Here is a 12,044-nt window from a genome sequence, read left to right as displayed (position 1 = left end):
GAAGTGCCCACCCTGAGGTGGCAGCTGCCTCTGTGCCATCCCTTGCAGGAGGGTCAGGAAAAGCACAGGGACCACAAGGGCTTTGTCCAAAGCCAGGAGAATGTGGGTTGGAGCCAGGGATGGCAAAGGGGTCAAGCCAGGAAAAGGGATGGAGGGATGGAGTAATCCTGGCCCAGCAGGGAGCAGGACACTCCCACCTTCCCTGTTAACTCACCTGGAGTCCAGCAGGACCTGGCAGGCCATTTTCTCCCTTCACCCCCTGGAAAAGCCAAGAGCAACCTGAGCAAGGAAGGAGAGCACCACCTGGGGCTGGGGGGCCATGGCAGGGAAGGAGAAACCCCCTGCCTGAGCCAGGAGCACAGACAGACACCCTCACCTTCACTCCTTTCTCTCCTTTCTCCCCAGCTGGTCCAGGGTCACCCAAGAAACCCTGAAATGGGAAGAACAAGGTTGTGTGAGCCCCAGCTGGACCACCAGGGGCTAAGACAAGGCTTAAGGAAACAGTTGGTGGGGTCCAGGGGGATGGGGACCCTCAAGCTCGTGCTAGATGAGGCAGCCCAGGAGCAAACCCTGGGTGCTGGTCACCTCATTGCAGCTCCTGTGTCCCATCACCCCCAACAGTGCCCACAGGGCTGGCAAAGGGCTCTCCACAGGCAGGAGGGTACAAAGGATGGGCCAGAAAAGACAGAGGATGATATATCAAATTATATATCATGATATATGATATATACCACGTGGGATTGCTGTTTCTAAAAGAAGAAATGAGGTTTCAAAAGCTCCAGTACAGACACACCTCAGAGGAGCCCAAAATCTCCTGGGCAGCTCTAAAGATTTTAGCCTTAAAAAGACTAAGGGGGGGAAGAGATAAAAAAAAAGGGTGACAAACCACTGGCATTCACTTTTTTTATGGTCATTTTATATTCTGGCTGACAAAGCCTTGGAAAGGAACTCAAGCCATGAGCACCAGCAGCTCCTGCTGCTGGTGTGGTACCAGTGAAACCAGCTCTGAGTACTTGGCACATGCTGGGCCTGGGGTTGGCACTGCCTCGTGCCCACAGCAAGTAAGAGCCAGCTTACCTCTTCTCCCTTGTCCCCAGCCATGCCCCGGTCACCTTGGAAGCCCTGCAGCCCCTGGGGAGAGGGAGAAAGGAGCAGAGCTGGCACTGAGGGGCTGCCCAGCACCTCCCACCCGTGCCCAACCACCCTCCCCACTGCCCAGAAGCTGCTGGGAGCCCCCAAGCCCTCAGCATGGTCCTCTAAAGCCCCCCTGAGAAAGCTCCCCAGCCCAGGTGTGCTGCCTGTATTCCCCAGGGATTGGTGCCAGGGGTCTGGAAAAGGCAGGGATTGTCACACCACCAAGGAATCAGATTCATGGATTGATCACTCTCCAGGCAGCCCATAATTGCTCTCATTTCTTTCTCCACCTCCAAGTTTTGAGTCCTCAAAGGTTTGGGGCAACCTGGTCTGGTGGAAGGTGTCCCTGCCCATGGCAAGGGGGTGGAATGAGGTGATTTTTAAGGTCCCTTCCAACCCAAACCATTCCATGGTTCTGTTGTTTGCAAAGGTTCAGGTGCAGCAGCTCAGCCCTCGTGCCTGGACCCTCCCCAGTGCAGGAGCTGCAGCTCTCTGGTCATCCCAGCACCCTCATGCACATGTGGGATGGTCCACAGCCCCTTTTTCCTGGGAAACATGAACCTCAAGGCACCAAGGCCTGGTCTGTGGGCTTAGGAGGAATATTCCAAAGGAGAGAAGAGATCACAAGGAGTCTTGTCTCCTGCCTGGGGTTTGGGGCTCCAGCTTCCCCCTGACCTGTCCATGCCCTGCCCATGCCCCGCCCATGCTCTGCCCATGGCTCACCTGCTCCCCTGGCAGCCCCCACGGCCCAGGTTTGCCATCCATGCCAGGGATGCCATCTGAGCCAGGGTAACCCACACGTCCTGGCAAGCCCTGGGGCCCAGGTTCACCCTGGGGAGAAAAAAGCCAAGCAGAGAAAATGAAAAAATCCACATCATTATGAAAGCAATAAATTCAACCCTGAGCTCTGGCTGGGGCAGCAAGTCCTGCTCAACACCCAGTCCCCTGGGCAGCACATGGGCAGGGCTGGCAGGGAAAAGCTTCACGAATCCAGGGGCTGCAAGTGTTTGGCACATGGATCTGCCCAAGTTCTCCACCAAAACCATGGAATAGTCCCAACCAGTGGCTGTACAGCAACATCAACACAGAAGGCAAGGAAAAAGCAATGCAGTAAGAGAAGGTCAAGTGAAAACTTTCTGCATCAGCATCTTGGCTCCAGACTATTCCTGATGTTCTCCAACATTCTGGAGCCTGAGCAGAACCTCTGGACTGGGCATGACCAGCTAAAGCTTAGGGGCAGCTTTTCTTTACCCCTTAGCTCACTGAAATCCCAAATTCAGACAAGTTAAAGAGCAGTCTGGACCAAAGAGAGGACACCTCCTTTCAAGTTGCTGTGACTGAATTTCTCAAAAATTTGGGAACATTTTGGCAAGTCCAAAAGCTAGACTTTGTTTGAGTTTATAAAGTCAAGAGTATGAAGGAAGGGCAGGAAGATGCAGCTGCCCCAGCTGCTGCTCAAGGGAAGAATCTGGTTGCAAAACTCCAAGCTCCTCTGTGGGCAGTGACCCCCAGCAGATGGACCAAATGTGACCCAGACCGTGGGCACCCCCACTCACCATGTACCCACGCTGGCCTTTCTGTCCTGGCTCCCCCGGGGCTCCACAGGGTCCCTGTGCACAAACAGGGATGGAATCAATGCCCGTGTGCCCCCATTCTGCCCTATGTCCCTCCCATCCTGCCCCATGTCCCCCCATCCTGCCCTGTGTGCCCCCATCCTGCCTTGTGTGTCCCCATCCTGCCCCATGTCCCCCCATCCTGCCCTGTATCCCCCCATCCTGCCCCATGTGCCCCCATCCTGTCCTGTATCCCCCCATCCTGCCCTGTGTGCCTCCATCCTGCCCCATGTGGCCCCAACCTGCCCCGTGTGCCCCCCCATACTGCCCTGCGTGCTCCCATCCTGCCCTGTGTGCTCCCATCCTGCCATGTGTGCTCCCATTCTGCCCTGTGTGCCCCCATGCTGCCCCATCACCCCCCATCCTGCCCCATGCCCCCCATCCAGCCCCATGTCCCCCCCATCCTGCCCCGTGTTCCCCTCATCCTGCCCCCCGTGCCCCCATCCTGCCCCATGCCCTCCATCCTGTCCCATGTCCCCCCATCCTGCCCCGTGTGCCCCCCATCCTGCCCCTTGTGCCCTCATCCTGACCCCTGTCCCCCCATCCTGCCCCATGCCCTCCATCCTGCCCCATGTCCCCCCCATCCTGCCCCATGTCTCCCCCATCCTGCCCCGTGTGCCCCCATCCTGCCCCCTGTGCCCCCATCCTGCCCCCTGTCCCCCCATCCTGCCCCCTGTCCCCCCCATCCTGCCCCATGCCCTCCATCCTGCCCCATGTCCCCCCCATCCTGCCCCATGTCCCCTCCATCCTGCCCCATGCCCCCATTCTGCCCTGTATCCCCCCATCCTGCCCCATGTCCCCCCCATCCTGCCCCATGTTCCTCCCATCCTGCCCCATGTCCCTCCCATTCTGCCCCGTGTGCCCCCCATCCTGCCCCGTGTGCCCCCATCCTGCCCCATGCCCCCCATCCTGCCCTATGTGCCCCCATCCTGCCCCCTGTCCCCCCATCCTGTCCTGTATCCTCCCATCCTGCCCTGTGTGCCCCCATCCTGCCCCATGTCCCTCCCATCCTGCCCCGTGCCCCCCATCCTGCCCTGTGGACCCCCCCCATCCTTCCTTGTGTGCTCCCATCCTGCCCCGTGTGCCCCCATCCTGCCCCGTGTTCCCCATCCTGCCCCATGTGCCCCCCCATCCTGCCCCATGTCCCTCCCATCCTGCCCCATGTCCCTCCCCCATCCTGCCCCATGTGCCCCCATCCTGCCCCGTGTTCCCCATCCTGCCCCATGTGCCCCCCCATCCTGCCCCATGTCCCTCCCCCATCCTGCCCCATGTGCCCCCATCCTGCCCCATGTCCCTCCCATCCTGCCCCATGTCCCTCCCCCATCCTGCCCCATGTGCCCCCATCCTGCCCCATGTCCCTCCCATCCTGCCCCATGTCCCCCCATCCTCCCCTGTGTCCCCCCATCCTCCCCCGTGCCAAGAGCTGCCCGAGCCCCCCGGAGGTTGGAGTGGGGAGGACACTCAGCCCTGCACAGAGCAGGTCTTGGGAAGGGCAGACAGGGAGACTCACATCCCTTGGCACCCCCCCCACCCTGCCCACATTCATGGGACAAGTTGGGAGTTGGCACCAGATCCTGTTCCCCACCTGGGCATCCTGATCCCTGCCTCCTGATCCCTCCCTGGTGGGGACAGAGAGTTCTTCCCTCCTTTCCTTTGCCTCGTGGCACTGCCCTTCTCACAGAGGCCGGATGGGGGGAATCATCTCCCAGCAATGCCAGGATGTTGGGCACTGGTGCAGACCCCTCAGCACAGGGCACAGATCCTGCACCAGCCCTTCTCTGGCTGCTTTTTGTGCCCCTGGGAGGGATCCACATGGTCTCTATCCAAAAGCAGAGGCAGGAATGTGATGCCCTGGGGAAATGAAGCTGGCACAGACAGAGGGGCTGTGGCTGCCAGCGAAACCCAGGGAATTGGATATCAAACATCTCCAGGTTCCAGTGGGAAGCAGACAAGAAAACCATCCAGCTGCTTTGAAACCCAATCCCAAGGTCCTTAATTACAGCACAGCCTGGGCTTGGGGACATCAATCCTACAAGTGTCCCCAGCCCAGTGGGGTGGCAACAGGGCCAAGCCACACAAGGGCTTTCCTACTTACAGGTGCTCCCATTCTCCCTGGATGTCCTGGGGGCCCGGGGGCTCCGGGTTTTCTCTGGATTAAAAAATAAAAATTAAGAAATCTCAAGCAAGGAGAACTCAACAGGCAAGGCAAGGAAAAACCCCAGCCCAAAATTCCAGCGATACTCACGGGCCAGCCAGAGTGCAGGAGTTGGTAAAATGATGATTGCTGAGAGGAAAATGAGGAGGGGAAAAGCAAAATGTTAAAAGAAAAAAAAAACCAAATCCTTTTTTGTTGGCTTCAAAGTGTTTTTCCTCCCCTTGGGAAGCCACAGCAATGAAACAATCCTCTGATTCCCTTATTTATTTCATACTGTGCAAGTCACAGGAGAAGCTTAATCTGATTATAACATGTGGGAAATAAGGAATTACTGCCTCCATTAGCAAATTAAGACAGAGAACCCACTTTGTCTGGGGCTTGGTGAAATTCAGCTCCTGTGGGTGCCCTGCAGCCTTGGGGCACCACAAATGTTTGGCATGTGGACAGGTCAGAAACACGTAGGTGAGCACAGGAACTGTGATATTTAGCCCAGGCTGGACTGGTTTGACACTGCAGTTTGCCCCAGGTGAGGAATCTCACCCAGCTCCATGCAAAACCTAGAGGAGGAGATGCCCAGGCAGTTCTGCCAGGCAGGTTTTCCTCCCCCTGCTCGCAGCAGCCAAATCTTTCCTGCACCTCCAACTTCTCAGAAGACCAGATGACCAAAAGAGGAAAAAAAAAGAACCCCAGGGTGGACTAATCCCATCCCAACCACCACTAATTCCATCATTATCTCAAATCCAACATAAAGGTCCTAAACCCTCCTCTCTGGACACTTCCAAGCTGGTTTTCCCAAGTTTTTGGAGGTGGCAGGGAAACAAAATGTCTCTCTGCAGCTCCCAGCCATCCTCCTCCCTCTCAGCAGCACAGACACTCAGGAGACAAATCCCACCTTTTTTTCTCCTCCTCCTCCTTCCCATGGTGAGCTCATACACATGGTCCAGGCAGCTCCTCCAAATCCTGGCTGGCATCAAAGCTCAGGAAAAGCCCTGCCTTATCCACCACCCCAATCCCAGGAACAGGAGGGACAGGGTCCCTATATGTGTCCCAGCACCTGGAAACCCCCTCCTGACCTCTGCTCCAAAGATCTGTCCTCCAACACCAGAGGAGAGAGAAGGAGAAAAGCCAAGAAACTCATTAAGGAAAATAAACACAGACCTTTCAACACAGGGAAATATTTCTAGCACTGAGCAGGGCTCTCAGGGACAGGTGATGGATGGATGGATGGATTTATCCAGCTCTCACACCACACCAGGCATCCCTGTTTCTTTTAAGTTGATCCCAAACTGATTAGTGAGTGAACGGGTGCAGTCCCTGCCAGAGCTCCAGTGCTCCTCCTGTCCAGCCACTTCTCATTTCCCTCAAAAGCTGCTCACACAAAAACTTTCTGGAGGAGGTTGGAGCCCAGCCAATGCTTTTGCCTTGTCTCAGGAATCAGTGAACTCAGATTCACTCAGGACAGGATATTATTTCATTAGGCTTCAAAAAAACCCAACCCCAAACCTTTAGAAATGGGTGAAAAAAAAAATCCCACGTGAGACTTGAACTCATATTTCGGAACAGCAGATGCCAAAGAGAGTGGAGAGAAATTAATTAATTGCCTTCTGCAATTTCAGCAGGAAACAGTGAGTGCTTTGCTTGCTGCAGGATGGGGTAGGGGCAGTGCTGGAAGGAGGAGGGGGTGGTGGATCTGGGCTCCTGTAGAACTCCAGCCTGGGAGCAGGGCAGGAGAAACCCTTCCAAACAGCCTTGTAGGGAGCAGGTCATGCCCTGCTGTGCAGCCTTGGCTGCCCACCCTGTGTCACCCTCTCCAGCCACCCCATGCCTACCCTGGGACACCCTCCAGTCCACCCCATGCCCACCCCACCCTGTGTCACCCTCTCCAGCCACCCCATGCCTACCCTGGGACACCCTCCAGTCCACCCCATGCCCACCCCACCCTCTGTCACCCTCTCCAGCCACCCCATGCCCACCCTGGGACACACTCCAGTCCACCCCATGCCCACCCCACCCTGTGTCACCCTCTCCAGCCACCCCATGCCCACCCTGGGACACACTCCAGTCCACCCCATGCCCACCCCACCCTGTGTCACCCTCTCCAGCCACCCCATGCCCACCCTGTGATACCCTCCAGTCCACCCCATGACCACCCCACCCTCTGTCACCCTCTCTAGCCAGCCCATGCCCACCCTGGGACACCCTTCAGTCCACCCCATGCCCACCCCACCCTGTGTCACCCTCTCCAGCCACCCCATGCCCACCCTGTGATACCCTCCCCACCTCACCCTCTCCAGCCACCCCATGCCCACCCTGGGACACTCTCCCTGCAGCATCTGCTGGCCTTGAAGAAACAGCACATCCCTAAAAGTTCCCTCTTCTTCACATGGAGCAATATTTTCTCTCACTCTGAGGTTACCAGCCCTCGTTTCCCAGCCTGTCCTGCTGTTCAAAGTATGGGGATGGATAAAAAGAGAAGAGTTTGGCACTGAAGATTAAGCTCCCCAAAAGTTCTGGAAGCTCCAGTTCTCCTTCCTTCTTTCCCAGCCTTGGGAATTCCACTGCTACCAAAGTCAATGCTGACAGGACAAGTCAGCAGCAGTTCCTGCCCTTCGAGCTACACCAAAGTTTCTTGGCAAACCTGATACATTGTGAACAAAACCACAGGGATTGGGGTGGAATCACAGCAGCCTTGAGCTGCTTTTCCTTAATTCTCATGAACAGCAAAGGCTTTTTTCCTTGGAAAAAAAGCACCACAACAGCCACAACCACTCCAGCACACTGCACTGTGTCCTGACCCTGAGAGAAGCAGCAGCAGCTCCTTGGACGTGCATTCCCAGAGCCTGAGCCAACAACAGATTCCAAGACATCCATCCCATTGAGCTCCACAGAGCAGCACTGCCCCAAGCCCAACACTCCGCAGCTGCAGGGGCTGCAGACAGACAGACAGACAGACAGACAGACAGACAGCCCACCCCCACCGCCCCCGGCCTCTCGCCCCGCCGCTATCTCAGCAGAGATTAGCAAAGCCCAGCCCGCGGCTTTGCGCTCCCGTTTCCTGCCGCCGGCGCCGTCGGGGTCACTCGGCCACAGACACAATAGCCCTGCAGGGCTCTGGGGTGGCCCGGGTGACCCTGCCAGGCACCGCCGTGCCCTCCACATGGGCACCGGGCCAGCAGAGCCGGGAGCCCCCGGGCAGCCCCAGGCAGCGCTTCAGCTCCGGCTTCCCGACGGAACCGCCCGCTCCCTGCAGCATCCCTTGGGGACACCAAGGAATCACGGCGACAGCCACAGGCATGAAGGATTCTGCCTGCAGAGGAACAAAGCCTGAGGTGTTTTTCCAAGTGCAGGCAAAGGGGGGGGGAAAAACCAGGACTCTGCAAAGCGATGCCACCGTGCCCTGGAGCAGGAATTGATTCTGCAGGTGTCTGTTCTGGGAGGGAGTGATGGTCAAGTCCTGACGTGGAAATGCTCCCTGGCATTGCAGGATCCTCCCAGCCGGCACCTCCAGCTCTCTCCCTCCTATTCCTGTTTATTCCTGTATATCCTGTGTGCCATGGGGCTTGTGGGCACCGATACCAGCACAGCAGCAGGACAGGAGAACGTGGAGGTCTCCCAGTAACCAGCTCTCCTGTGCATCCCAGGAGGAATCTGATCTCAGCTTTGATCCAATGGAATATGAACGTGAAAAAAGGGAAGTTCTGGCCAGGTGGGGGTTGGTCTCTTCTCCCAGGCACTCAGCAATAGGACAAGGGGGCACGGTGGGCTCAAGCTCTGCCAGGGGAAATTAAAGTTGGAGATCAGAAAAAAATCCTTTGCATAGAGAGTGCTCAGGCATTGGAATGGGCTGCCCAGAGAGGGGGTGGATTCCCCATCCCTGGAGGTTTTTCAGCTGAGCTTGGCCGTGGCACTGAGTGCCATGATCTGGTAAAGGGACTGGAGTTGGACCAAGGGTTGGACTTGATGATCTCGGAGGTCTTTTCCAACCAAATCGATTCTATGATTCTGTGATTCTGTGACTTCTGGTGGGTCAATCCAAGCTCAGCACAGAGCCACCCTCCTCCTCCTCAGCCAGCACTGATCCTCCTGGCTGTTTGCCCTCCCCGGAATTCCAGGCATTTGCCCTGGAGCAGAGGATGCATTGACAGCTCTTCAGCAACGAATGAGCTGTAGAGAAGTCAAATGTCCTGCGGAAGGTCACTAAAGATTTTGAGAGCTGGAGTGTGAAGCCTGAGCTCTCCCCAGCCCACTGCTCTGTCCCCTGAGCTGACCTGCCACTGGCATTATCCTGGTGGGCTGCAGTTCCTTCAGAGGGACTTTACAGACACAACAGAGAGAGCATTCCCACTCCAGGCTGGAAAAGTGCCTGAGGCAGTTAGAAACCCAATGCCTTCAGCTCTGGAGGAGGCCACAGCAGCAGGGATCAGGTGAGGAAATGTCTCAGCAAGAAGCTTGATGGACACAGACCCTGAGGAGCAGGAGGAAGGTGGGATATGGTGGAAACCAGAAGTGCTTTGCAATTGGCACCACAGAGTAGAAGGGCTGATTTCTGCACGGCTTGGATCTCCCTTGGCCCCTGTCCTTCAGAGTATGAACCATTCCAGGGAGGTGATGGATGTGAGTAGACCATGGGGAGCCAAGAGTGCCTGGGCAGTCCCAGGGCACAGAGGGACATGCAGATCCTGTTTCACCCACAGACAGCTGCCCACAGAGCCATCCCCAGGGAGCTGCACCTCCCTCCTTGGCATCTTCCCTCTGCCCTCACCTCCCACCCAACGAAATGAGGAATCTCAAACCATGGCATAGAATCATAGAATGGATTGGGTTGGAAAAGATCTCCAAGATCATCAAGTCCAACCCTTGGTCCAACTCCAGTCCCTTTACCAGATCATGGCACTCAGTGCCACGGCCAAGCTCAGGTTAAAAACCTCCAGGGATGGAGAATCCACCCCCTCTCTGGGCAGCCCATTCCAATCCCTGAGCACTCTCTCTGCAAAGAATTTCTTTCTGATCTCCAACTTCAATTTCCCCTGGCAGAGCTTGAGCCCATCATGCCCCCTTGTCCTATTGCTGAGTGCCTGGGAGAAGAGACCAACCCCCACCTGGCCAGAACTTCCCTTCAGGCATCCCTTCCTCCCAGCTCCAACCCCAGCAGAGCAGAGGCACCTGCAGGGAGGCTGATGGGAAGGTGTGAGTGCAGCTCTTCACCCACAGCTGGAACTCACCGTGAAGCTCTGCCAGTCCTCCCTGGAGTTCCTCCAGAGGATGATGGTGGGCACGCCGGGGATGCCCACAGGGCCTGGCTCACCTGGGGGGCCCATCCTCCCCATGGCTCCAGGGTACCCCTGGGGAGAGACAAGGGCAGCTCCTTAAAACCATCCAGGGGTTTAACAGTCAACACAGGTCCTGACTCAGCTCAGAGTGGAGTCTGGGACTAGGCACATTCTTGGGTTCAAACACTTCTTAAGATCTAAAGAACCCTGAAAGGAAGGAAAGCAAAAGAAATGAGCACATTGCTGTGCCCAGACCCATCTAAACATCCCCATTGTTGACAGACATTGTGTTTGCCCTCTACAGCTTGGGAAAGATGGAAACTGCCATGCAGAGCTGGGCAGGGGCACCTACTGATGGGGGAATTGAGGCACCATCCTTAGTGCAGACCATCCCCAAGCACCCATCAGTGCAGCAGGAGACCAAGCTGTGCCATGTGGCTGATGAAAACTGGGTTTCTGGAGAAGGAAGGGCAGCCATGGGTCTCACCAACGCAGGGCTGGGGGACAGGTGCCACTCCAAGGTGATTTCATGGATAGAGCAGGGGACTTGGACACACCAGCATCCCTCCTCTAGGTGACCTGAGCTAAAGCTGCTCCATCTTCCTGGCTTTGCTGCCTCTGTGGAGCCTTGAAGTGGCTCAGAGGAAAGACAGCAACTTGTCCAGTCAGCTCAGTCCTGAGCCTGGGCTTAAAGTAGCCACTAAAACAGTTCCTTTCTCTTCCAGACTCACAGAAAGGGCCACCACCCTGCAGCTTCAGGAGCTCCCACTGGTGTCTTGATGAAAAACACCCAAACCAACCAAACCATGTGGTATTTGCCCCAGATCCTACACCCCACACTGTACATCCTGTTTTCCTGAATACTCACTTTGTCTCCTTTGGGCCCCACCAGTCCACGTCTGCCAGGACAGCCCTGAAAGGCAAAGGAGAAGAGCTGTCCCACCCCAAAGGGGCATCCCACAGTGACTGGGTGACCAGTGCCACGGCTCTGGGGAAGCAGGAACTAAAATGGCTGATTCAGAGCAAACCAGCAGCCTCAAGTCACTGAGAAACACCCCAAACACCGGTGGGGTTGGGAGCATTCCCTGGTTTTTGCTGCTTCAGCCAACTCTGCTTGGGTGGCTGAGCAGCACAATCCTGAGGCACCCACTCCAGAAAAACCCAGACCACATGGCCAGGGATAAGAAGCTCCCTCAGCCTCTCCCCACAGCACTTGTGCTCCAGTCCCTTCTCCAGCCTCGTTGCTCTTCTCTGGCCCTGCTCCAGCCCCTCAATCTCTTGCCTCAACTGAGGGGCCCAGAACTGAACACAACACTCAAGGTGTGGCCTCCCCAAGGCAGAGTCCAGGGGAAGGGTCACTGCCCTGGGCCTGCTGGCCACGCTAGTTTGGATCCAGGCCAGGATCCCATTGGCCTTCTTGGCCACCTGGGCACACTGGTGGCTCCTGCTGAGCTTCCTGTCCCTCAGTCCCCCCAGGTCCCTCTGCCTGGTTGCTCTCCAGCCACTCTGTGCCCAGCCTGGAGCGCTGCAGGGGTTGGGGTGGCCAAAGGGCAGGACCTGCACTTGGCCTTGTTGAACTCCATCCCATTGGAATCAGCCCATCTCTCCAGTCTATCCAGATCCCTCTGCAGAGCCCCCCTGCCTTCCAGCAGGGATGGCTTGAGGGGGAAGCAAACAATCCTAAATTTAACCATTATCCCACAAAGCCTGGCTCAGGGATGATGGATTTAGTGGCAGGTCCCTCAAATACAGCCATAAAACCAGCCATGGGTGGAGGGAGACCTGCCCTGCAGGACCCTGGTGAGCCCCAGGGCATCCATGAGGACTTTCACGTGGCTGTGTCAGCCCTGGGGAAGGAGAAGGTGCCCCCAG

The 12,044-nt window shown here is 56.8% G+C and overlaps 1 protein-coding gene across 1 annotated transcript in view; it reads right to left on the bottom strand.

Annotated features, from left to right (window-relative positions):
* Positions 1-12,044, bottom strand: part of LOC139681298 (collagen alpha-1(II) chain-like) — an 89,183-nt gene that overhangs the window by 24,485 nt on the left and 52,654 nt on the right. The window contains exons 9-17 of the mRNA XM_071574603.1: positions 11,041-11,085; positions 10,125-10,244; positions 4,993-5,031; positions 4,843-4,896; positions 2,691-2,744; positions 1,858-1,965; positions 1,078-1,131; positions 377-430; positions 215-259 (exon numbers count right to left, since the gene is read on the bottom strand). Coding sequence (XP_071430704.1) covers positions 215-259; positions 377-430; positions 1,078-1,131; positions 1,858-1,965; positions 2,691-2,744; positions 4,843-4,896; positions 4,993-5,031; positions 10,125-10,244; positions 11,041-11,085 — 573 coding nt within the window. The remainder of the gene's footprint in view (positions 1-214; positions 260-376; positions 431-1,077; positions 1,132-1,857; positions 1,966-2,690; positions 2,745-4,842; positions 4,897-4,992; positions 5,032-10,124; positions 10,245-11,040; positions 11,086-12,044) is intronic.

Source organism: Pithys albifrons, chromosome 20 (assembly GCF_047495875.1).
Source record: "Pithys albifrons albifrons isolate INPA30051 chromosome 20, PitAlb_v1, whole genome shotgun sequence".
Classification (NCBI taxonomy): Eukaryota; Metazoa; Chordata; class Aves; order Passeriformes; family Thamnophilidae; genus Pithys; species Pithys albifrons.
This window is presented reverse-complemented; position numbering and strand designations above follow the sequence as displayed.